General features: G+C 44.0%; 1 protein-coding gene across 2 annotated transcripts in view; it reads right to left on the reverse strand.

The window, feature by feature from the left end:
• BRINP3 (BMP/retinoic acid inducible neural specific 3) overlaps window positions 1–25112 on the reverse strand; it is a 714331-nt gene that overhangs the window by 231499 nt on the left and 457720 nt on the right. For both annotated transcript variants that reach the window (XM_029618365.1, XM_029618366.1), the window contains exon 6: window positions 16789–17025. In XM_029618365.1, coding sequence (XP_029474225.1) covers window positions 16789–17025 — 237 coding nt within the window. The remainder of the gene's footprint in view (window positions 1–16788; window positions 17026–25112) is intronic.

Genomic DNA, 25112 nt, shown 5'->3' on the forward strand with positions numbered 1-25112 from the left:
AAGGTAGTCAAATTTGCACATCATACAAAATTATTCAGAATAGTTAAATGAAAAGCAGATTGTGATAAATTGGAGGAGGACCTTGCAAGACTGGAATATTGGGCATCCACATGGCAGATTAAATATAATGTGGATAAGTGCAAGGTGATGCATACATGGAAAAATAATCCATGTTGTAGTTACACTATATTAAGTTCCATATTAGGAGCTACTACCCAGGAAGAAATCTAAGCATCATAGTGGATAACACATTGAAATCATCGGCTCAGTGTGCTGCAGCAGTCAAAAAAGCAAACAGAATGTTAGGAATTATTAGAAAAGGAATGATGAATAAAATGGAAAATGTCATAATGCCTCTGTATTGTTTCATAGTGAGATCACACCTTGAATATTGTGTACAGTTCTGGTTGCTACATCTCAAAAAAAAGATATAGTTGTGATGGAGAAGGTACAGAGAGGCTGACAAAAATGATAAAGGGGATGGAACAGCTCCCCTATGAGGAAAGACTAAAGAGGTTAGGACTTTTCATCTTGGAAAAGAGACAGCTGAGGGGGGATATGATAGAGGTGTTTAAAATCATGAGAGGTCTAGAACGTGTAAATGTGAATTGGTTATTTACTATTTCAGATTATAGAAGAACTAGGAGGCATTCCATGAAGTTAGCATGTGGCACATTTAAAACCGATCGGAGAAAATACTTTTTCACTCAATGCACAATTAAGCTCTAGAATTTGTTGCCAGAGGATGTGGTTAGTGCAGTTAGTGTACTGGGTTTAAAAAAGTTTTGGATAAGTTCATGGAGAAGAAGTCCATTAACTGCTATTAATCAAATTGACTTAGGGAATAGCCTCTGCTATTAATGGTATTAGTAGCATGGGATAGACTTACTATTTGGGTACTTGCAGATACTTGCAGCCTGGATTGGTCACTGTTGGAAACAAGATGCTGGGCTTGATGGACCCTTGGTCTGACCCAGTATGGCAATTTATGTTCTTATATAGCCCTGAGTTAGTCCATTTCCAGAAGGATAAGAGCTGATTGTGTGACAGGCTGACAAGAGAGGGAGCCAATGGCCATAAAATAATGTGTCCCTGTGTCAAGGACAGAAGAACCACCAGTCACACAAGAGCCCAGAAAGAAGTGAGGCCAGAAGCAGAAACAGAAGTTGGAAGCTGCCTGCTAGGCAGGAGGAAAAGCTGGAAGTTCTTGGGTGGACAATGGACTACTGAAAGAAGAGTGAAGAGGGGATGGAGAGAGAGAGAAGGAAGGGAAGGTTGGTGAGAAATAGGGATTAGGGTTAGGAGAAGGATGACAAGTGATAGAGGATTTTAGAGAGAGTGAGATAAGATGGAGAAGAAAGAGAACCAAACATACACAGATAAACAACCATGAAAGAAATATTTAAAAGGCTGGGGCATGGGACAGAGAAAGAGGTGGAAAAATATAAAGCAAGTGGAAACAAAATACCCAGAGAAGAGTAAAGAAAGAGAGATCAAGAAATACTGGGGAGATGGAAATAGAATTAAATGAACAGAAACACTAAATGAAGAAAACTGAATAAGATAGCAAAATATTAAAGGAATTGAAGAAGCTGAGGCGAGCACAAGAACAAGATAAAAAGAAAGATGGCACCGGTGGACAGTGGATGAAAAAAAAAAACAAAAACAAAGAAGCAGTAAGGTTGAAAGAGGTCTCTTTTGCTTAATGATTGCTGTCCACTCTATGTATGAGAGGCAATGCCTTTTCACATTGTTACTGCCCTAGGATTTGCCCTGGACTGAAGATGGTTCTATCTAACTCCCAGTTCAGCCTCCGCCGCTTCATACCCCACTAATACACTGGCAGTGAAGACAGCAATGTGGGCACACAAGGAAGGAACCGGTGCTCCAGAGTCTGTGTAAAGGTCCTTTGGATCCCTACCAGAAGCCGTACAGAATGAACTCCTCCAGAAGGGAGACTGCACATGGCGAGCTCCTCTGTTATAGAGACTCTGACCACCATTTTATGTCAAGGATTTTGTGTTTCCCTTTTAGAGGGGCAGCTCACCTTGGTTGTCTCTTTATTTTTCTATTATTTAAGTATTAATGCCTCCCTGAAGACTTATTTTAGATACAGGAATTTCGTTTCACCCTCCCTTATCCATTTTATATTTTCGTGCTGAATTTTCTGAATTCTGAATAACTATAAACTAGGATTCAGTAAAGTTATTTTTTTCACTCTTGTAACATCAGTGGAAAAGGTTTACTTCCCATAGAAAAGCATTGACTGAATTGTAAAGAATAGAGCAGCAGAGCTGTCTGAGGCTCAGGCTGGTCATGTGGGAGTCTCCATAGCAACCAGCCCTAATGCTTATGACTCGTATGTGAGGTCTGAGAATGACCCGGATCTGTTGTCAAGGGAATCAGACTGACAGAGTAAGGGAACCTATCACAGTGAAGAAGCAGCATCCTTTTCAAACTGCAGTACTCAGGGAATCCCCTCTGCAAGCCAGAGGACACTATTTGAAATGGGAATGTGTTCCTCAATTTGATTCTGAGCCTTCAGCTCCTTCTACCAGTCAGGTGGGCTGGCCAACCTCCAGTGACCAAAAAGCCATTCTCAGGGCCACAACGGAGCCCACAATGGAGGAAATGGGGTGGTGTTCGGTGGGTACTATCATTTATTTATGTATTTATTTATTTATTTATGGATTTTTATATACCGGGAGTTCCTGTATACAATACATATCGCTCCGGTTCACAGTTAAACGGTAATAACTACTGCCGTGTGGCAGTTTACATGGAACAAATCTATCATGTTCCATGTAAACTGCATGTTCCATGTTTTGTTTACATGTTTTGTTTACATGTTCCATGTAAACAAAACTATCATGGGGAAAGAGGTAGGCAGCATCCAAAGTGGTGATCAGGAGCATCAGTAAAATGATCGCTTTAGACGATCAGGTAGTGGAGAATATGCATTTCAGGTGTTTACTGCAGGTGTACTCTCCAAGACCACTTTTAGCAGAAAGCTCATCCCCAGTTTGTACAATCATTGCAGTGGTTGCTTCCAGACACTTTGGCAATGGCACAGGAAAGCAGTGTGCATCTTACAAACTACATCTGGGCATCCAGAAACACGTCACACTCCTTCCTCTCTCTCTGTCAGCACATTGAGGGGACCTGGCTAAGGTATGCCAGAGAGCAGCAGCACAGGGGTTGGGAGCAACAGGGTGCAGGTGGGCTTTGCTTGCACACTCACCTGACGGATGGCGCCCATACCTCTGCCAATATTGTAGGAGCCATTAGAGAAATTCTGGAGGTTTGGCAACTGGATTGGAGAGACAAATATCTAAAAGCAAGGTTCTTTGTCACAGACAATGACTCATAAGGTAAAAGCAGTATCCAACAGGGAGTACTCTCACCATGCACCTAGCAGTGGAGGCCTTGGGGTTAAGGTCCACGGACCTGGAAAATATCTACATGCATGATTTACTAGAGAAATGTAGGAAAATAGCTGGACACTTCCACCAAAATATGAAGGCATGGGGAGCTTCTCCGTGAAAAGCAGGTTGAATTAGAGATGCCTCACAAACATCTCATTATAGATGTAGGTACCCACTGGAATTCTACCTACATGATGCCGCAGAGGCTATTGGAGCAGCAGATACCCTTGCATAATCTATTTTGGAAAATGGAGATAGGTGTGCAGAGTCCCCTAGGGCAACACGGCTGGTCAGTTATGAGTCAGCATGTAAAAATCATGCAACTCTAAGGATGCCAGAGGAGCCGAGTACCGCAAAGGAGCTGAGTGCTATTAGTCCACCATGGGAGATGTCATCCCCATAATAAACATCCTGTTTGAAAAGTTGGAGGGCTTTTAACAGGAAGAGGGAAAGAGAGTTGAGGTGTTGTGCTGCTGGTGTCCTCCAGGTCCTCTCACTCTTTGCCTTGCCTTGTGGTTTCCGAGCCTTCTTGCTCTCTGCCTTACTTTGCGGTCTTAGGTCCTTCTCACTCCCTGCCTTGCTTTGTGGCCTAAGGGCCTTCTTGTACCTTGCCTTGCTCTGAGGACTATCTAGACCTTATCCTGCACTCTGGTCTATCTAGACCTTGCCTTACTCTGTGGTCTAGCCAGGCCTTTCCTGATCTTGCCCATCAGGGTCCCCTTGCTTGGTGGCCTACTGCTCCCTCCCTATCCCATTGCCCAATCCAAGCTCCTTGCCTGTTTCTATATTCAGTCATCAACTCATTGCCTTTTTCAGTCTCTCTGCTTCCTACTACTGGCCTGTGTCTGCTTGGCCCTGACTAGCTTAACCAGCCTTTCTACCCCAGAACCCAAGAACTCATCTTGCAGGGAAGGGGGCTGGATAGGCAGAAGACTAGTCCAGCTTTCATCATAATGTTCAGTTAGCATACCCAAGTCTTACTGGCCCCCAAAACCCAAGGGCTCAATATCTGGGGAGCTGGGCTGGCTAAGCAGTAGACAGATCCAGGTACTGCCTTGTGGTCCTGCCCTGCTTCTGATAACGTATTCCTAAACCTCACCAGTTATGACAGCATGAGTCATCCTAAAACTTCTCTCCAAAGTGGGAGTGGGATCTTCTGCCATGACCAAGAAACAGGTCCACATTTTAACCATGCTCCTAAAGGTAATTTATTGTAGAGCTTCAGTTTCAGGCTTTACTGAGTCTCCCTGACTCTTACTCTTGGTTTTCCTTCACTGCCTGTCAGATACTGAACCCCCTGCAGTATCCGAACTAACTTGTGGGACTGTGCCAAATGCTGGGTCTTAAACCCTTCTTCCTCTAAAGTCTGTATCATTTGTGCTGCGGAGCAGCACAAATGATACAGACTTTAGAGGAAGATGAGCTTGGATTGGGCAATGGGATAGGGAGGGAGCAGTAGGCCACCAAGCAAGGGGACCCTGATGGGCAAGATCAGGAAAGGCCTGGCTAGACCACAGAGTAAGGCAAGGTCTAGATAGACCAGAGTGCAGGATAAGGTCTAGATAGTCCTCAGAGGAAGGCAAGGTACAAGAAGGCCCAATTGCCAAACCTCCCTTGCCTGATGACGTAGCTTCTTTGCCACCCCCTGCATGTTGGACTTGCAGTAAATGCAGGGCAAAAAATACTCCAGTATTTCCTGATTGTTTAGAGTGTGGCTTTCATAACGTTTGCCAGTGGAACTGTCATTGTATCCCTGGAGATTTGCCTCCTGAGAGAGCCTGCACTGCAACCAAGCTAGTTCCAAGAAAAGACATAGAATAGCCAGAAAGTATAAAATGTAGCAGAGATTACCTGAAAACCACAGTTTCTAATCAGGTTCTAGATAAACCATATTTAAATTCTGTCATCACCAGGGCTGCTTATAAAAAATCATCCAGCAGAAGCCCCTTGGGACAATTAGCTACCTACCAGCCTATATCCACAGATTTTTCTGAATATCAAGTGTTAACATCCTATACTGAAACTTGCTGCACAATAAAATAAGATCCCTACCTGGAAAGACAAACTCAGCTCCAAAGGTGTCACATAAATTCACAGCCTGATCAAGCCAGCCAAAAGGCACAGTTAACAAATAAAACTAAGAAAACCTCAAATTCTTACCTGCAATAAGGGAAGCTGCTGTCAGCCTTAACCAAGACAATAGAGAAGTAATGGATATTCCCAATTTTGTCTCAGAATCTCTGTGGCAGCTCAGGGAGCTTTTGCTGCAAAGAAAGCTAATCAAGTTGGCTTTGCAGATGTCTTCACCTGCATGTAATTGGCAATCAGTAAGCTCAGACGTGTTTTCCGGGAGAGTAGCAGATACGTGTTTTAAGCCCTGTCGCCCTTGAATCCTGCCAGATAAAGAGACTGCAACGACTAGCCTCACTTCTGCACCTTTGCAGTCTGGGAAGATCCAGGAAGGATTTGTTCCATCTAATCAACTTCAGGAGAGGACCAGTTCTGCAGAACGTTTGCTGAGAGAGTCCGGGCCTGCTGTACCTTGGTCCTAGAAAAAGCCCACTCTACCGGCTTTGCTACAGGAGGAGAACCAGCCACTGATCCAGGCTAGGAACAGCCAGAGCTCATAGAGCTCCTGCACAGGGAATCTTCCTCTTCAGCCACAATTCATAGAGCCTCCGGTCTTTTACTTTTTTACCCAGAGGGAGGCGCTGCCATCTCAGATGTCCTGAATCCAGAGACAGGCACTGCAGCCTCACATTTCCTGCTTACAAAGGGAGACACCCCTGTCTCAGCCATCCAGGAGCAAGAGGGAAGCGCTATGACCCCAGAGGGGAGCAGCACATAGAGGGAGACGCTGCTGCCTCGAATGTTCAGAGACAGGCAAGCACTGCTTCGGATAGCCAGCTACCCAGACCACCTAAATCAGCACAGAGAGACTCCAGTCCACCCACTGAAAGACTCAGATGCCAGGCCAGTTCTGGGAAAAGTCCAAGTCAGCACGCCAGCCTCAAGGAAACTCTATGCCAGTGGTTCAATTCCCCATTCACCCTGTGCCGGTGTTCCAGTCAACCATTGATACTGAGCCAGGGGCTTCATCCACCATACATTATATATCTCATTGGTTCAACTCTCCATTCACCCTGTGCTGGTGGTTCAGTCTTCAAAGGATCCTGAGACAATGGCATTACCCTCCAGTCACCCTGCACCAGTGGTTTAATTTTTTAGACACCACGCGTCTCCACTCCTGTATCAGGAGGAGCCAGAGTCCTTATTCAAGTCTTGGAGAGGTCACATCAACACAGGAAAGAACACCATTCAAGATCCTGTTCACCCAGCAGAGGGTTCCAGCATGGCTGCCAGCAGCCCATCAAAGGGATCCAGCCAGGACACTGCAAGCCAAGCAGAGGGCTCCAGCCCAGATGCCATCAGCCCAAAATGGGGTGATGTTTCTGTGCTCAACCACCCAGAAGAGGGTGATGTTCCTGCCTTAGAATGCCCAAATCAGGGCACTAGCCCAGATATCCAGCTTTCTAGCCAATCATTGCCATGTTTGAACTTGGAAATTCTCTGACTTTTCTACCCAGCTCGAAAAGGACATTAATCCTATACATCTGAAGCAAGTATCAGTTACCCATAGCCCATATGGAAATTGGAATCCTGGAGGAGGAGGTCTTAAAGGGAGTACACACTGTCAGTTTTCCTATTACACAGTAGAGATGTGAATCGTGTGATCGATCGTCTTAACGATCGATTTCGGCTGGGAGGGGGAGGGAATCGGATCGTCGCAGTTTGGGTTTTTTAAATATCGTGTAAATCGTGTAAATCGAAAACCGGCACACTAAAACATCCCTAAAACCCACCCCGACCCTTTAAAATAAATCCCCCACCCTCCCAAACCCCCCCAAAATGCCTTAAATTACCTGGGGTCCAGTGGGGGGGGGGGAGGGGAAGGGGGAGGTCGGGAAAACCGGCACACTAAAACAACCCTAAAACCCACCCCGACCCTTTAAAAGAAATCCCCCACCCACCCGAACCCCCCCCCAAAATGCCTTAAATTACCTGGGGTCCAGAGGAAGGGTCCCGGTGTGATCTTTTACTCTCGGACCTCCGTGCGTTGTAGAAATGGCGCCGGCGCTAGGGATGTGAATCGTTTTTTGACGATTTAAAATATCATCCGATATATTTTAAATCATCAAAAATCGTTAGGGCCACGATACAATACCAATTCCCCTGATTTATCGTCAAAAAATCGTAAATCGGGGGAAGGGGGAGGGCAGGAAAACCGGCACACTAAAACCCCCTAAAACCCACCCCCGACCCTTTAAATTAAATCCCCCACCCACCCGAACCCCCCCCCAAATGCCTTAAATTACCTGGGGGTCCAGCGGCACACTAAAACACGGCACACTAACACCCCCTAAAACTCACCCCGACCCTTTAAATTAAATCCCCCACCCTCCTGAACCCCCCCCCCAAATGCCTTAAATTACCTGGGGGTCCGTAGCCTTAAATTACCTCTGTAGCGGCGGTCCGTAGCTAAATCGGGGGAAGGGGGAGAGCAGGAAAAGCGGCACACTAAATCGTGTAGTCTTCAGCCGGCGCCATTTTGCAAAATGGCCGCCGCAAAATGGCGGCGGCCATAGACCAAAACGATTCGACGCAGGAGGTCGTTCCGGACCCCCGCTGGACTTTTGGCAAGTCTTGTGGGGGTCAGGAGGCCCCCCCCCCAAGCTGGCCAAAAGTTCCTGGGGGTCCAGCGGGGGTCCGGGAGCGATTTCCTGCCGCGAATCGTTTTCCATACGGAAAATGGCGCCAGCAGGAGATCGACTGCAGGAGGTCGTTCAGCGAGGGTTCCGGACCCCCGCTGAACAACCTCCTGCAGTCGATCTCCTGCTGGCGATCTCCTGCCGGCGCCATTTTGCAGTCGATCTCCTACCGCGAATCGTTTTTCCGTACGGAAAAACGATTCGCGGTAGGAGATCGCTCCCGGACCCCCGCTGGACTTTTGGCAAGTCTTGTGGGGGTCAGGAGGCCCCCCAAGCTGGCCAAAAGTCCCTTGGGGTCCGGGAGCGATCTCCTACGCTCCTGACGTCGGGGGACAAAAAAACAAAATGGCGCCGGCGCTACCTTTGACCTGTAATAGGACAGGTCAAAGGTAGCGCCGGTGCCATTTCTACAACGCACAGAGGACCGAGAGTAAAAGATCACACCGGGACCCTTCCTCTGGACCCCAGGTAATTTAAGGCATTTTGGGGGGGTTCGGGAGGGTGGGGGATTTATTTTAAAGGGTCGGGGTGGGTTTTAGGGTTGTTTTAGTGTGCCGGTTTTCCCGCCCTCCCCCTTCCCCCGATTTACGATTTTTTAACGATAAATCAGGGGAATTGTTATTGTATCGCGGCTCTAACGATTTTTGACGATTTAAAATATATCTGACAATATTTTAAATCGTCAAAAAACGATTCACATCCCTATTACACAGCCTCATTCTACCCTGCTGCCTCCAGCTATGACACCTCTTCAGCAGCAGAGGCTTTTATCGAACTCTGCTCTCAGCCACCAGAGCCAGGTCCTCAGTGACCAACCTGACTCAACCTACGGTGCATCCTTCTCTCCTCTAGGAGTCCTCACAGCAAGCATGGACTCAACCCGGGTAACATCAAGCTAGGTTGAGAGAACATTGTACAAACCTCATCTTTGTGTGAGTTTCCTCACTCCGAAAGACATCAAATCTTCACAATCTTCACTGTGCTGTTCGTATGTCTCACTCTGCATGTCAAAGTGGCCCCTAACCCCTACACTACTACCTAAACCTCACCTTGAGTTACTAGGTGGGCCTCCTATAGAGGTATAAATACCTAACTACTAGAAGGGCCTTATAGCTAGTTTCTCTCTCTCTCACGCTCTAAAAAGCTATTTGCAAAAAGATCACAAATTGTAATATAGCCATATCGCACAGCTTAACACAGTTGAAAAAAGTGTAGTTATTTCCAGCATTAAAACTGTGCAATATGGCTTTGCAAAGCCAGCCCACTTTGATAAGACATCTCACCCCTAATTCCTTCCCCTTTTCCAAATTAGCATCGCGTGTGAAAACACCTTAATGTGTGCGAAAAGGCCATAAAGCGTGTTAGAAAATAACCCCCTATGTGTCAGCCTCTCCTCATGTCTGCCATAAAAATTGCCATGTTAACGAACCATCTGTGGGGCTTTGCACTCAGACAATGCACGGGAGCTTGCCTAAGGACCCGATGCAGTTATTTTATTTATTTATTTTTATATACCGGTGTTCTTGTATGACATACAAATCAAATCGGTTTACATTGAAACTGAGAACAAAGAATTTGCATGGAGGCAGTACATGGAACAGAGAATACAAGAAACTGGGATATGGGAAACTAAAACTGAAACTATTATAACTATGTTATGAATTGGTCCAGAGAACAACAGTTAACTACAAAAAGGAATATGAACAATAATAAATGGGGAGTAAATGAAATACAGCTTGTGTAAGTAACCATCATTGATCTACAGAAATGAATAGAATACAATAGGGTGCAGTGTGACCCAGAAACAACCTTAATTAGCTCAGAAAATGAGATTAAACGAGAAAAGTTTGACATCCCTTAATAAAACTGGTTAACATACAAATGATATAAATACCAAATTTAGAGAGGGACCTGAACCTGGAAATCCGGACCTACAAAGAGGATGGGTGATGTTGTCGGGATGGGAACAAGATATATGTGCTCCTTCTAATATAATTATATTTATGTTTATGTAAATAATTTAACTTTTATTAATGTTATTTAGCTTTTTGCTTTGTTTAAAATTATTTCATTTTATTTTTTTATTATTTCTTTATGCATTTCAAACTTTTAACAAGATTACATCTTGAAAGAAAATACAAAGATAACAGAATTTTTACAGCAAAAGATTCCCGCTCTAGGCAAATACATCTTATTTTTATCAATGTATAAAGTCCTCAATGTGGGGGACAGAATATACTCAACTTAAAGAAAAGTAGAAAATAAAAATATATTTGCTACAATAAAGAAATAAAGCTGGGTAGATACACAGACAAAATAAACTATGAGGAACTTGGGACAGTTGTACTTGGTAAGGCTGTTACCACATTTTTCCCCACTAGAAACTGTGTCAACTGGGGGGGGGTCAAAGAAAATATAAGTATTATTATTATAGAAACATAGAAGTGACGGCAGAAGAAGACCAATGGCCCATCCAGTCTGCCCAGCAAGCTACGCAGTTTATCCATTTTTTTTCCCCCTTTTTTTCTCCCTCCCACCCGTCTCTATTGGCTTCCAGCACCCTCCGGCCCCAATTCCCTTCCACCCCTCCACCAATGCAGAGAGCAGCGCCATCCTAGTGAACTTTATTGTACTTTATTATGCATTTGCATGGAAATTTCAAATAGTACACCCCCCCAATTTGTAAGACCTGAGGTCTTAATAATAGAAAGGCCCTCCGCCTCTTTTGTGCCTCCTGCGAGACATCCGGAAACACTCTAATATTACAATGAAGAAATATCTTAGTCCTATTACATAATCCCAATCGAAGTAGCCACTCTTTATCATGTTCCAGAGCAAGCGTCACTATCAACGTAGCAGGTATCGCCAAATCTGAATCAGAAGTCTCCAGAATGTTTGATATATCCAAAGATTGATTCGGTATAGGCTCCACTGATAATGCCCCTTCCGATTGTCCTTGTATTATTCTAGGTTTAGGTAAATAAAAAACCTTAGTAATCAGTGGTATGGCATTCTCCTCTATTTGCAATACTTCCAATAGGTACCTTTTAAACATATCTCGAGGAGTAATTAAAGGGACCTGAGGAAAATTTATATACCTCAGGTTCCTATTCTTTATCGAGTTTTCCAAGTTCTCCACTTTTGTAGCCAAACTAGATCTTTCTCTTATCATTGCAGATTGTACCGTTTGTATTCCGGATATTTGTTGTCTATTAGTCACTATTTGATTTTCCAACTCGGTCATAGTATTACTTAATACATTCACCTTTTCTTCCAACCAGGGAGTCCCCCAAGGATCTTCCCTCTCACCTACTCTTTTCAGCATCTACCTTCTCCCGCTCTGCCACTTACTCACTAATCTAAAGCTAATTCATTACCTCTATGCGGACGATGTACAAATTCTCATACCAATCACAGAATCCTTATACAAAACCATGACACACTGGAAAAATTGCCTTCAATCGATTAATCATCTGCTCTCCAGCCTCAACCTAGTCCTAAACAACAACAAGACTGAGATCCTCATAATCTCACAAGATGACAACAACGGTCTTCTCAATCCACCAGGCCCCCCTCTATCAACCATCCCAAAGTTAAATCAATCTCCTTAAGTGAGAGATCTAGTCGTCATTCTTGACAACCAGCTAAACTTAAAAAAAATTTGTAAACACCACAAAGGAATGTTTTTACAAACTGCAAGTCCTTAGAAAGCTGAAACCACTACTTCACTTCAATGATTTCCGTATGGTGCTGCAATCTATCATCCTATCTAAAATTGACTATTGCAGCTCCATCCTGCTTGGGCTCCCTGCCAGCACCATCAAACCCCTCCAGATGGTTCAGAACTCCGCCACCAGAATTCTTACCAACACCAACAAAAGAGAACACATCACCCCCATCCTTAAGAACCTCCACTGGCTGCCCATTAAATCCAAGATTCTCTTTAAAGTTCTCACAACTATCCATAAAGCCATGCACAACCTCATCCCGCTCTCTTAAAGCTCCCAACTGCGTCCTCATACATCATCCAGACCCATCAGAAGAGCATACAAAGGCACACTCTATGCCCCCCCAGCAAAAACTTCCTTAAGGTAGCGCACCTTATCTACAGCAGGCCCCACACAGTGGAATGCGCTCCCTCCAGACATCTGACAAGAACCTTGCCCTTCGACTTACAGAAAGAAACTCAAAACTTGGCTTTTCTGCCAAGCTTTTCCAGGAACATAAGTCCCTTGTTCGCAACTAGCTTGCTCATTCCTCCTTCTCAGCGCCCATTTGTATTCCTTCTCAAAGTTTCGTATATCTTGTACCCTTCCTGACAAGATCCCTTCTCAAAGTGTTTCATATTTATTTATTTATTTTTAGTTTTTTTTTACCGATTTTCCTGCATAAAATGCATATCAAACCGGTTTACAATGAAACAGGTTGGAGCGGACAGGATGTGATTCTTTGTTGTTTATCCTGACCTTGAAGTATCTGTTACACAGGAAGGAATTGAACCAGCTGAGTACAGTTCCCTTGATGCCTATGTCTGCGAGACGATCTAATAATGTTGCATGGTTTACTGTGTCGAAAGCCACGGAGAGATCTAGTAGAACCAGGAGATAGGTTTGTTTTTTTTCCATGTTTGTTAGGATGGTGTCCGTGAGAGATATAAGGAGGGATTCTGTGTTTAACGATTTGCGAAAGCTGAACTGAGAAGGGGCGAGTATGTTATTTTCTTCCAGGTATTCAGAGAGTTGCTTGTTGACTATCTTTTCCATAAGTTTGGCAATCAGAGGCAGGTTGGCTATTGGGCAGAAGTTAGCTGGGTCCGTTGCCAGCTGTAGCTGGTCAGGAACTAGTAGGGGTGTGCATTCGGATTGACCGCATTAGTAAAACGCAACTCATATTTTTTTTTTACTTAAAAAATTGATTTGACATAAACGATCGGATTTCCCACATATCGAACATAGATATGTTCGATATGTGGGAAATCGCGATTGTTGAGCCAAAATAAAAATATAAACCCCCTCACCCTCCTTAATCCCCCCCCCCCGACTTACCACAACTCCCTGGTGATGGAGCGAGGAGTGAGGACGTCATTTCTGCAATCCTTGGCGAGAAGCATGTGACGTCGGTGGCACGTCGAGTGACGCGGCGTCACGTGATTCCCGGCTCGTTCGCGCCGGACGGCTCGTTCGGCCCAAAAAGAACTTTTGGCCAGCGAACGAGCCGGGAATCACGTGACGCCGCGTCACTCGACGTGCCACCGACGTCACATGCTTCTCGCCAAGGATTGCAGAAATGACGTCCTCACTCCTCGCTCCATCACCAGGGAGTTGTGGTAAGTCTGGGGGGGGGATTAAGGAGGGTGAGGGGGTTTAAATTTTTTTTTTGCACATATGTACATATACACAACTCATTGGATTTTTTTTATGTCCATATTGGTCGCAAGTGGGACCCCCTTTCGGACATAAAAAATATGAACATAAAATTTTGCTCTGCACATCCCTAGGAACTAGACCTTGAGTTAGAGAGCAATTTATGATGTCAGAAATTGGCTTTGAAATAGTATTCCTTATGGAGATGAGAAGGTTAGTCAGTATTGTGTCCGACGGATGAGAGGAGGGTTTCAGTTTCTTGAGAATATTTTCTATCTCAAGAGATAATGTGGACTCAAAGGATTCAAAACTCATGTTTTGTTGAGGTAGGGTTGAGAGAGGGAGAGGGGGCAAGGGATTGGATGTAGTAAGGGGGTCGGTCAGGTTGGTGATTTTTTTCTTGAAATATTCGGCTAATTCAGTGGCTTTGTTAAGTGCTTGGTCGTCGGGAATAGAGGGAGGGGATAGTTTAGTGAGCGCTGAGACGTAAGAAAATAGTGCTTTCGAATCAAAGATGAAATGATGGATTTTTTTAAAGAAAAAATCTCTCTTTATTCTGAGGATGGCGTTCCTGTAGGCATTGAGGAGGGATTTGTAAGCAGCTAGAGTAGTGGTGGATGGTTTTTTCGCCAACTATGTTCTTTACTTCTTAGCTCTTGTTTGAGGGACTTCAGTTCTGGGGTGAACCAAGGTTTCCTGTTGTCTGGTGAGGGTTGTAGAACTTTTCTGGTGGTCGGGTAGGTTAGTTCCACAACTTTGTTGGTGATCTTGATCCAGGAGGAGGTAGCTGCGCTTGCGTTGGAAAGATCCAGTTGAGTTAATTCCTTGGAGAGCTGATTGCTGAGGAGGTCTGTGGAGCACGGTTTCTTGAATTGGATTGTGGTTTTCGGGAAGGATTGAGGTGGGTGCTCTTTGATCTCGAGAGTCATGGTGATGATCCGGTGATCATCACCACGTGATCATCGTGGTGATGATCCGGTGATCATCACCATCACCATAACATAACATGTATGTTATGTCCCCATACAGTGCAACGCCAGTGTCCCCAAGGCTGCTGTTGCTTATCACTGCATTCATGTGGTGATGCGGGGAAATTTCTCCCCAGTAGCCAATCAGCCCCTCAGAATCCCATAGCGGGGATTTGCTCTCACCTATTGCCACTGCTCTGGGTCCCGAAGCTCACAGCAGCCCTCAGTCTGTCTTCCTGTGGCACTCATACAGCCCCTCCCCGAGGCAGCGATGGCATCAGGGAAACCCGAGCGGCAGTAATTAGATGAATTAGATGACTGCTCCGGCTTCCCCGACACTCAGCCACCTCGGCTCGCTGACAGCACTCTGTCACTTTTATTTCAAACTCAGCTGGCACTGCTGAAGCAGCTCCAGCTCCTCCCTCTCCCAAGCCAAAAAAAAAAAAATAATAATAATAAACAAAACATTGCAGTTACACTCCCTCGGCCTTTCTGATATCCCCAAACCTCTTCGGCCTCCTGATTATTATTATATTTTTTATTCTGGCTAATTTTTTTTGCTGGGCCTCTATGCCCCATCAACTCGGCAGGCACAGCCACAGGCCCCAACAACCCAGCGAACAGGTAATAATATTTATAATAATGTTTATTATTTAAATATCCCATTCACATTGATACCACTCTTTCTGACTCTTGGTCCGTTTACCTGTGCCTTTGGGATTTTTCCTGCCACGTTTTCTGCTTCGTTCTCCTTTCATGGTACCTTAGGAGCAGATTTTCAAAGCCCTATGCGCGCCGGGCCAATTTTCAAAAGGCCCCGCTGCGTGTGTATGTCCCGAGGCTTGAAAAAAGGGGCGGGGCGTGGGCGGGACGGGGCCGGAGACCTCCGGCACAGCAGCGAGGCATGCGTAACTTACAAAATAAAGGTGTGTGTGTGGGGGGGGGGGATTTAGGTAGGGCGAAGGTGGGGGTGTGAAGGAAAGTTCCCTCCGAGGCCACTCTGATTTGAGAACGGCCTCGGAGGGAATGGGGAAAGCCATCGGGTCTCCCCTAGGGCTCGGCGCTTGCAAGGTACACAACTGTGCACCCCGTTGCGTACTGACCCCGGATTTTATAACATGCGTGCGGCTGCACACGCATGTTATAAAATCGGGCGTACATTTGTGCATGCGCCAGGTAGCGTGCACAAATGTAGGCCGCGCACATAGGTTTTAAAACCTGCCCCTTAGTGTGTTGATGCCACTTTCAATGCCACTTTGCCTCTCATGATGCCATGAAGAGTTCATGGCACTATTGTGGGCTGGCATCCTCTTTTTCCACCTTGTGGTGCTCTTCCTCCTCTTGCCGATTCTTTACTTCACTGACATTGTTTTAGAGAACTCCTGCCAGTCCTGTAAGCCTGGTACCCCCTGTGCGGAGCCTTAGGCTATTTATGCCACTTTTGATGCCATTTATCACACTCTAAATACCTTGTAGTTCTTTCACCCTTCTGAAGATTTCTTCTCACAAATTTCATTAGAATTGATAAAAACATTAAAAAAAATTAAAACAATTAAAAAATTACTATTCTGGAGCCAAGAATATTTTAATGGAAAATAAATTTAACTAATGAAACAAATTTTGTATATATTGAAACTAATGAAACAAATATGGATTCTCAATGAAATGAATCAATGAGCCAAAACATTTTTTTTCGGCTCATCCCTACCCTGTATACTAAACCCCCTGATGGTATTTAAATAATTTAAAAAACAAACACTATAATATTATATTGCTAATGAGGTTTATTATTTACCACATAAACTTCTCAAAGCATTCACAGCCCACAGAGGACAGAACATTCTGGGTTAAGGTGGCTACATTAGATTCATTACTACGTAATATAGTTTTACCAACTACAGTTGCTTGCTGTTCAAAAAAGAAATATTATACTTCAGTTACTTTCCTCTTGCATCACTATGCTGGGACACTTAAGCATTTAAAGACAGAAAGACCATTTTCTATTTCTTTAAAGAGCTTGGAGATTCAGTGCACATTTTAGCATGAAAGGTTCGACTGTTATGAAACCCAATCTGAATTACTCATACAACTGAGATGGCAGCATTTGTAGAACAGAAAAACTATTCAGCTGTATGCGGCTGTACCTGGAGAGGGACTCTCAGATCCTTAAGTGGCATTGGCTTCTGTATCGAACCTCCTTAACGAGGTTGATTCTTAGGCAAATTCTGTTTTACATTAGAAGGAAAAACAAAACAACGCAAACCTGATTCCTCAAACTCCTTGTTATATATGGTCCAGGTCTCAGTAATGCGGAGCAGGTTTTCTTCCATGGCTTGGATGTCTATGTAGGGGCAGTTGCATTCTGGGAACTTAGGACCACACTGGCACCAGCAGTCGTTGGCCTTGCAGATGAATTCCCCTTCCGAATTACAGGCAATATAACTGAGGGCTGCTTGAACAAAACGCTCCTGCAGGTACTCGGGCAGAATGACTTGAAGACCTGCATAAAAGAAAGCAAGAAAATTGTTTCTACAATAAAAAATAAAAAAAAGGCCTAAACCTTAATTCAAAGCTGGATGTAATTGCTTCAACAAGTGAAGAGGGGATTAGTTTACAAATCCAGTTATACAAATCTAAGTTTGAAATCTTTGCATTCCCAGTTGGATTCAGAATCTAAGCCCTCGTAACTAGCAATGTTCTCTAGATGGAGAGCTTGCAGAAGTAGTTGCCTTCTGGCAGGGAACGGATTGCATCAGCCTTACATTGCTGAGTGCTGTTGAATACAGAGTTGAAACGGTGAGGGCTTCGCTGGAGAAAGCAAACACTGGAATTGCAATCTCGCTTCTAGCAGTTAGTGTCAATTTCCAACACGGTAATATAGAGAAACCAATTATGATGGACAGCAGCTGGGAGGAAAATGGAAGAAAACAGCAGAAGAAAATATATATTGATCGTAGACGGCATTAAAAAAAAAAAAAAAAAAAAAGAAAGTCTGCTTTTGCTGTGGTGTAGCCAAACAAAAATAATTGTCTGTACTGCAGTGACTGCTACTTGCCAATCTGTTCTTTCAGTGATAAGAAGTGAGTAAATGGTGCTATAAATAAGAAGTGGAAATAGTGACTTTAATTATCCCCAAAAATGCAGAGAACAAACTTATAGAAACAAAGATTAAAGATATTTCTAAATTTAGAGGAATAAACTTAAAATTGTCACTCAGCTTTTAAATGAAGAAAGTATATCAGTACATAGCATTAACGCAACTCTCTCTGAAATCTGATCACTCTGTCCACCTCAGCAGAGAGACATTTTTCTTTTACTACTCTATTGTATCATATGATTCCATTCTATTCCTTTCTTTGATACCTTTTTTTAAATGCAGTGTTTTTGGGAGGTGCTGGATTGCCAGCACTAAGAACCAAAATCCTCAATTTATTCCTAGAACAGTTAAATCGGGCAGCGGCAGCACAAGCTTATCCACTCTTCCCTGTCAATATGCCTGAAGTCTACTGAGGAAGGTGTAACTCTAGGGCTGAGAGGGTAATTCAGCGTCTGAGCCTGTGAAATCTTTGGCCTCTATGCTGACACTGCAATAGTCAAGCAAAAAAATGCAGATGTCAGAAATAAAGGTTTCACTTGATACCCCTAGTCGGCCTATTTGTTCCTGCTGTCACCGGTCATACTTAATTTGCCGTCTATGCTCTCCCTCCACCATTAATGTCTGCTGTTTATTCCAGTCATGCTTGAATTCTGTCATTGCTTTGCCTTCTATAACTGCCGCTGGAAATTGGTACACGCTGTCAGAAGGGGCAGGTGAGATGGGTGAACTTCTGGGGTGCCAGGCCCAGGAGTCTCCAATGTTTGTCATCAGGGAGTGCGGTCCCAATGCACCATTGCCACCGTTGTAGCTGTAGGAGGTCTCCAGAGCCGTTACGTTGTCACTAGCTTGTGGATATGTGATCAGATAGGGACCCCGACAGGCCGGTCAATCACACCATGTGAGGTGGACTGTACCCATTGCAGTTAATACCCCCCCAAAACCAATGGCTAGCCCACCCTCCCCCAGATTACCTGGAGCACCAGTTGGCCTTAGGACGGGCCAGGTTCCAAGTATTCACAACCTTCTCAGTGCAAAGGTATTGTCCAAGTTTTCTTTTAAGCTTCTTTCCCTTCATCCTTCATCCTCATACGATGACCTCTTTACATACATGTAAAATGTTACCTTTCGGTATGTGTGTACGTGTGACAGAGTTTTGGGAAACAACTGAATATTCACTAGTAGCTCTGTGTTTGCTTTGTTTTGTGAAAGTCAGTTCCATTCAAGTCTTTCTATACAAAGGCAAATGGGTCAAACAAATAAATTGTAGGCGACAGCTTTTCAATAGACTAACTTAATACATCTGTGACCAGTTTTCCAAAGCTAAGTTCCCTTTTCAGTTTAGTGAAGACACAGAACAGTTACACTGGTTTTAAATAATATAGAATCAGCTAGTCCATAGGTTATCTGAAATGTTTGATTTCTGGCTAGCCACTTCAAATCAAACTGTAGGAATTTCCCTGTCCCCGGAGGACTCACGATCTAAGGGGCTCATTCACTACACCAGGGTATTTCTCCTCAAGGAGTCACAAAGCCCTGATAAATGACCCTGAGGGTTTTGTGAGTTCTGCAGTATTTTACCCCATGGTAGTGAATGCCCCCAGAGAAAGTATGATGGCAGTCTCGGGACTGTGGGACCACATAGGCTTACAGGGGACACTCAGCCTCGAGTAAGCACCCTTCACCCATCTGAAAGTCATTAAAAAAACCCAGGAGTCCACATAGATAAACTCCCCCCACCCCTCTGCCGTATCAGGCCAACCCCCAACCCCCAAAAACCTCCAATAAAAAGAATCCAGCTCACGGGAGCTGGGGGTACCCATTTCTCACTCCAGTCTACCCTCCTCTCGCACCCTTTACACACAAATCAGTAGCCATCATGTGTTGGAAGAAAGGACCAGCTGTGCTCTTTTGAAAAGTAGTCACCACTGGCCTGGAATCTAGGGGATGTTCTTGGATCCCACTGGACCACCAGGGACACATTTGTGAGGAAGGTCCAGAGGGTGGTGCTTCAGGCTATCAGAGGATAGATTTTTTTTTTTAAGGGAGGGGGGAAGCTGAGGGGCAGGAGGGGAGGGGGCAGTGTCTGACACTGACTTTAAAACATTTTTTTAAATAGTTTTCAACAAAGGCTACCTCCAAGGTTGGTGGGGGGGGGGGTGCGCCAAGGAGTCTATGCAGATCCCCCATGGTATTTTACTGATTTGGGGGGGAGAGGATTAATTGAGGCCATCGGCCCCTTTGAGACAGGGCCATGTTAGTTAATGTCCCAATGCTCCTGGGGAAGTTAGCTGCAACCCTTGACTTGTGGATAACTTCCATTCAATTAACACTGCTTTGCGATTTTTCAGACAAGCTGTGTTACTTGATTTGCTCATTTAGTCTGTCGATGAGCTGATTAGCATGCATTAGCCTTATTGCGTGCATTACGTCTTATCACGTGCGACCGCATGGCGAGGTTAACATTTAAAGGAGGGAAAGAGGAGGGGTTAGGGTGGGGTTTGGGCGGGGTTAGGAAGATTTTTGTTTCTGGTACTGTTGTGGGCGATATCACTGGCAGTAGCGCCAGAAATAATCATCACCTTTTACGGTGGCGCTATGGGGTGATAGTGTGCGCCGCGGCGCAACCGCAACGGGTGAAAACACACTGCCGCAATGCGGCTTGGTGCACATCACCCCCCTGCCCCTTTTTTTCTTCACGGCTCATCATTCTGCTGTATTTATAGCGGAATGATGGAATCTAGGCCTTAAATACGTGTGGCGCTGCCAGCTAAATAACAATAACGCAGCTTAGTCAATGAGGCCCTACGTTTGCACCTGAGAGGGAGTGGAGGTTTTACAAGGGTCATTGTGAAAGCAAAACTTTATAGTTTATTTAGTTATTTAGTTCAGATGGCATGAATATGATACCAGGTGAGCCAGCCAATGCCCTTATTGAGAATGATTTTATAACAGCCTGCACAGCAGTAAATGCCACACAGACTTTGCTGAGTATTTTCAAAGCAAACTTACTGGCATAAGTTTGCTTTGAAACCTCATGGGTAATTTGCCAAGTCTGCACACACATTCCCTCACAAAGTTAAATCTGCTCTTCGGCGGTCATAACTCACATGGGGTAACTCAAACACACAGGACTCAATTTTCAAAGGGATTTCACACGTAAAACGTACATATCTTCCTATAATTAGCATACATGCACGGATATATTTTAGGATGGGTGTTCAGGGTGAAATGCTAGAGGGTCTAGGGGATCTGGCAGAGGTATTTGCCAACTGGTGATTTCAAGTATGTGCACATGTAAGGATATTAAAAACAGTATGCGCACATACATTACAAATGTGTACTTGCCACCAAGTATAAATTGGCGATATTATGCATATATGTTTTTTTTTGGTTTTTTTTTACACACAGAATATATGCATGTATATTTATAAAATAGGTAGAAAAGGTATGCACTTTCTTGCACTGGAAATATTCATGGGTACTGAAACATAGGCACATATTTTTGGATGAACTATGCAGTATTTTATAAACTATGCAGCTCTGGCTGTACAGTTTATAAAGTATTAGCATACATCTTGGTGCATCCATTTTCATGTGTACATGCTGTATCGCAGATTGATGAGATAGTTAGGCTGTCAGAGGCCAATATTCAGAGCCATTTAACCAGATAAGTTTAGACTTATTCAGGTAAGTGGTGCTTTTTCAATATTCAGTTGTGTTCAGTGGCCACCACTTAGATAACTATCTAGCTAAATAGTCAGCTAAGTGAGGGGCAGGACAGGGGCATTTATGAGATAGAGATACTTGTCTCGTCAATATTCAGCCTTATCAAGCTAAGGGCTAGATTTATCAAACTATCACATGCAATAGGAAGAGGGGCATATTTTATGGTAATAGCACACTTTCTGATAAATAAGCTATCTTAGCGCTTCACAAAGGTATTAATGCAGAGTGTGATAACTTTTTCACCCTTTTCAGTAAGTGCCATGATTGTTGTAATTCCTACCTACAACCAATGGGGGGGGGGGGGGAGGGGGGACAGAGAGAGAGAGAGAACAAACCTAGCTATAAGGGCGTCATAGTAGTTGGTTATTTATACCTCTATGGGAGGCCCATCTAGTTACTCAAGGTGAAGTGTAGGTATTAGTGTAGGGGTTAGGGGCCACTTTGACATTCAGAGTGAGAAGTATGAACAGAACAGTGCAATCTTATGAAGATTTGATGTCCTTCAGAGTGAGGAAACTCAACCAAAGCTGAGATTGGTAAGAGGGGGGGAGGAGTAGCCTAGTGGTTAGAGCAGTGGACTCTAAACCAGGAGACCAGGGTTCGTCCTGCTGTCACTTCTTGTGACCTTGGGCAAGTCACTTTACCCTCCATTGCCTCAGGTACAAAAACTTAGATTGTAAGCCCTCTGGGGATAGAGAAATACCTACAGTACCTGAATGTAAACCAACGAGATATCTCAAATGAGGTCAAATGTCGGTATATAAAAATAATAAAATAAATGTTCTCTCAACCTAGCTTGATGGACTCTACCTGGGTAACATCAAGCTAGGTTGAGAGAACATCTTACCAATATTATTTTTGGTTGAGCTTCCTCACTCCAAAGGACATCAAATCTTCACAAGAGTGAACTGTTCTGTTCATACGTCTCACTCTGAATGTCAAAGTGGCCCCTAACCCCTACACAAATACCTAAACCTCACCTCGAGCAACTAGGTGTGCCTCCTATAGAGGTATAAATACCTAACTACTATGAGAGCCTTATAGTTAGTCTCTACCTCTCTCTCTCTTCCCCCCTCCCAGTGGTGGTAGGTAGCTTAAAAGACTAAAAATGCTGTGTGAAATCATTGCAAAGTGTGCTAAAGCCAAGTTGCACAGCTTAACACAAATGAAAAAGGTGTAGTTATTTACTGTGTGATATGTCTTTGTGAAGCCAGCCCACTTAGCCAGAAATCCACGTATTACACCCTCCCCCATGGAGTTCCTCAAGTGTCCGCCCTCTCTTCTAACCTATTCAATATTTACCTTACTCCCCTTTGCCAGCTTCTATCTGACCTCGGCCTCAAATTCTCCCTTTATGCCAATGATGTCCAAATCATCATACAGATTCATGACTCGCTATCCGAATCCCTAAAACTCTGGGAGAAATGCCTAGCTGCCATTAATACCCTTCTCCCAAATCTCCACCTTGCTTTAAACACCTCCAAAACTTCTCATATCCCAACACCAAATCCCTAAACCTTCCCTTGCAAACGACCCGGCATATAGTTCCATTTCCGACCAGCTCTATGTACATGACCTCTGTGTTCAGATCAACTCGACCAATAGGTCCCTCCCTACCTCTACGAGAATACTGACTGGTCACCTAATACATGCCAGAAGGCACACCAACCATAGCATTATTGTAGAAGCAAGCTCGTATTGTGGCTGCCTGGAAGAGGAAAATTCATGAGATTGCCTTAATTGAGCAGCTAGCGTACAAGTAATTTATGATAAGATTTGGAAGGGATATTGGGATTTTTGGAATAGGAACCATACATAGAAACCTATATATGTTTACCTTGTTATTAGATTGGCTTGTTCTAGTTATAGGGAACTTATGTGACCCCTACAAGGGATTTTAGGGTCTTTGAAACTAATGCACTTTACCTTGCTACCTGAGACTTCTTGATATTGCTATAAGTTGTCTGTTTTTGTGTCTGCTGTAATGCCCATGTTTTAAAATAAAAAGTTAAAAAAGTTCTGCCTCTCCTAAGTTCTCACTGCAGTTCATGTTAAAGTAATACTGTACATTTATGCAATCTGAGCCACAGCCTTTTATGCACCTAAACAACTTTGAAACTTAAACCCATTAAGGGCAATATTCAGCTACTGTGCAGTTTGGCTACTTAGCCAGATAGAATTATGCAGCTAAGTTAGTCTGTATATTCAGTGGGGCAGAAACAGCCCTAAATATACCCGGCTATCATAAAGTTAGCAGACCAGTTTATCCTGCTAACTTCAGGACAGCCCAATGGCCTGATCAGATTTAGCCAGATAGGTTATCCAGCTAACTGAATATCCAGCCGGATAACTTATCTGGCTTAATTGGCACCTCCTTACAACACCTTTGACCTACCCATCACTTAGCAGGCTATTTAGCCAGATAACTAGTTATCTGGTTATGTGTTGACCCATTCATTTGGGCCAGATATTCAGCCACCATTACTTAGCTAGATATGTTCTAATTTAAGTCTAGATTCATCAAAATGCTATAAATATAGCAGAAATAGCACTCATGATTTAAAAAAATTGGCATGGTTATGGTAATTTTTTGTGTACCACATCACAATTTTCGATAAGCACATTGCATTAGCGCATCGCCTGTAGTGTCAGCGCGTCACATATGATTTTACACATCATGCACGTTGATTTATGCATGGCATGTTAATTTTATTGTTTATATATATCAGCCTACTGCAGCTGCCTCTTTGAGGGTGTGTAAATCATTTGAAGAGAGGAGATAAGAGTAGATGAGTTGGTAGTTGGTTGGAGGTTGGAGGTTGGAAGTATTTAGTAGAGATGTGAATCAGAACCGCAATCGGTTCGATTGACATCGTGAATTTTTTTTCGTGTGGCCCGATCGGGTTTTTGTTTTAAAATTGGCTGCGCCTGAGCTGATAAACAAAAAACCCACCCGACACTTTAAAACAGCTCCCTTAGCTCCCCCCCCCCCAAAAAAAAAACATTTTAAAATTACCTGGTGGTCCAGTGGGGTTCCCGGGAGCGATCTCCTGCTCTCGGGCTGTCGGCTGCCACTAATAAAAATGGCACCAATGGCCCTTTGCCCTTACCATGTGACAGGGTATCTGTGCCATTGGCCGGACCCTGTCACATGGCAGGAGCACTGGATGGCCCACGCCATTTTTAAAGATGCATAATTCATGTTTGCTAGGAGAAAGTACAAAAGTGGCAATGTGAAATTTGGAGGTAAAGAGGAGGACCTGGTGCAAGAGATAAAAGGTGGTGGGATCTGCTTGGCAGTGATGACCATGGTGTAATACGATTTGATCTGGTGTGAATACTGGGGAAAACTACTGCAGTGGCACTTAACTATGATAAAATGAGGAAATTGGTTAGAAAAAAACTGAAAGGAGCAATTCACAAGTTAGAAACTTTCAGGAAGGGTGGACACAGTTTAAAATTACCATCCTTGAGGCCCAGACCGGGTATGTTTTGTGCATTATAATGGGTCACAAGAAAACCAAATGATTGCTGGCATGGTTTAATGGTGAGGTGAAGGAGGCAATTAATTGAAAGGGGCATCATTCAGGAATTAGAGAGCAGACAACTGAGGAAAATAGAGGAGCTGCCAGCCCAGGTATTTTTCTTAATTGGAGGAGGAGGTGCGGAATTTTCTAGGGTTCTATGGCCAGCAACATTTATAAATTATTTTGGGAAGCTTAGGGGGAATGGGGATTGGGCATTGTGCCTGACATTTTTATTGA

Source organism: Rhinatrema bivittatum, chromosome 10 (genome assembly GCF_901001135.1).
Source record: "Rhinatrema bivittatum chromosome 10, aRhiBiv1.1, whole genome shotgun sequence".
Classification (NCBI taxonomy): Eukaryota; Metazoa; Chordata; class Amphibia; order Gymnophiona; family Rhinatrematidae; genus Rhinatrema; species Rhinatrema bivittatum.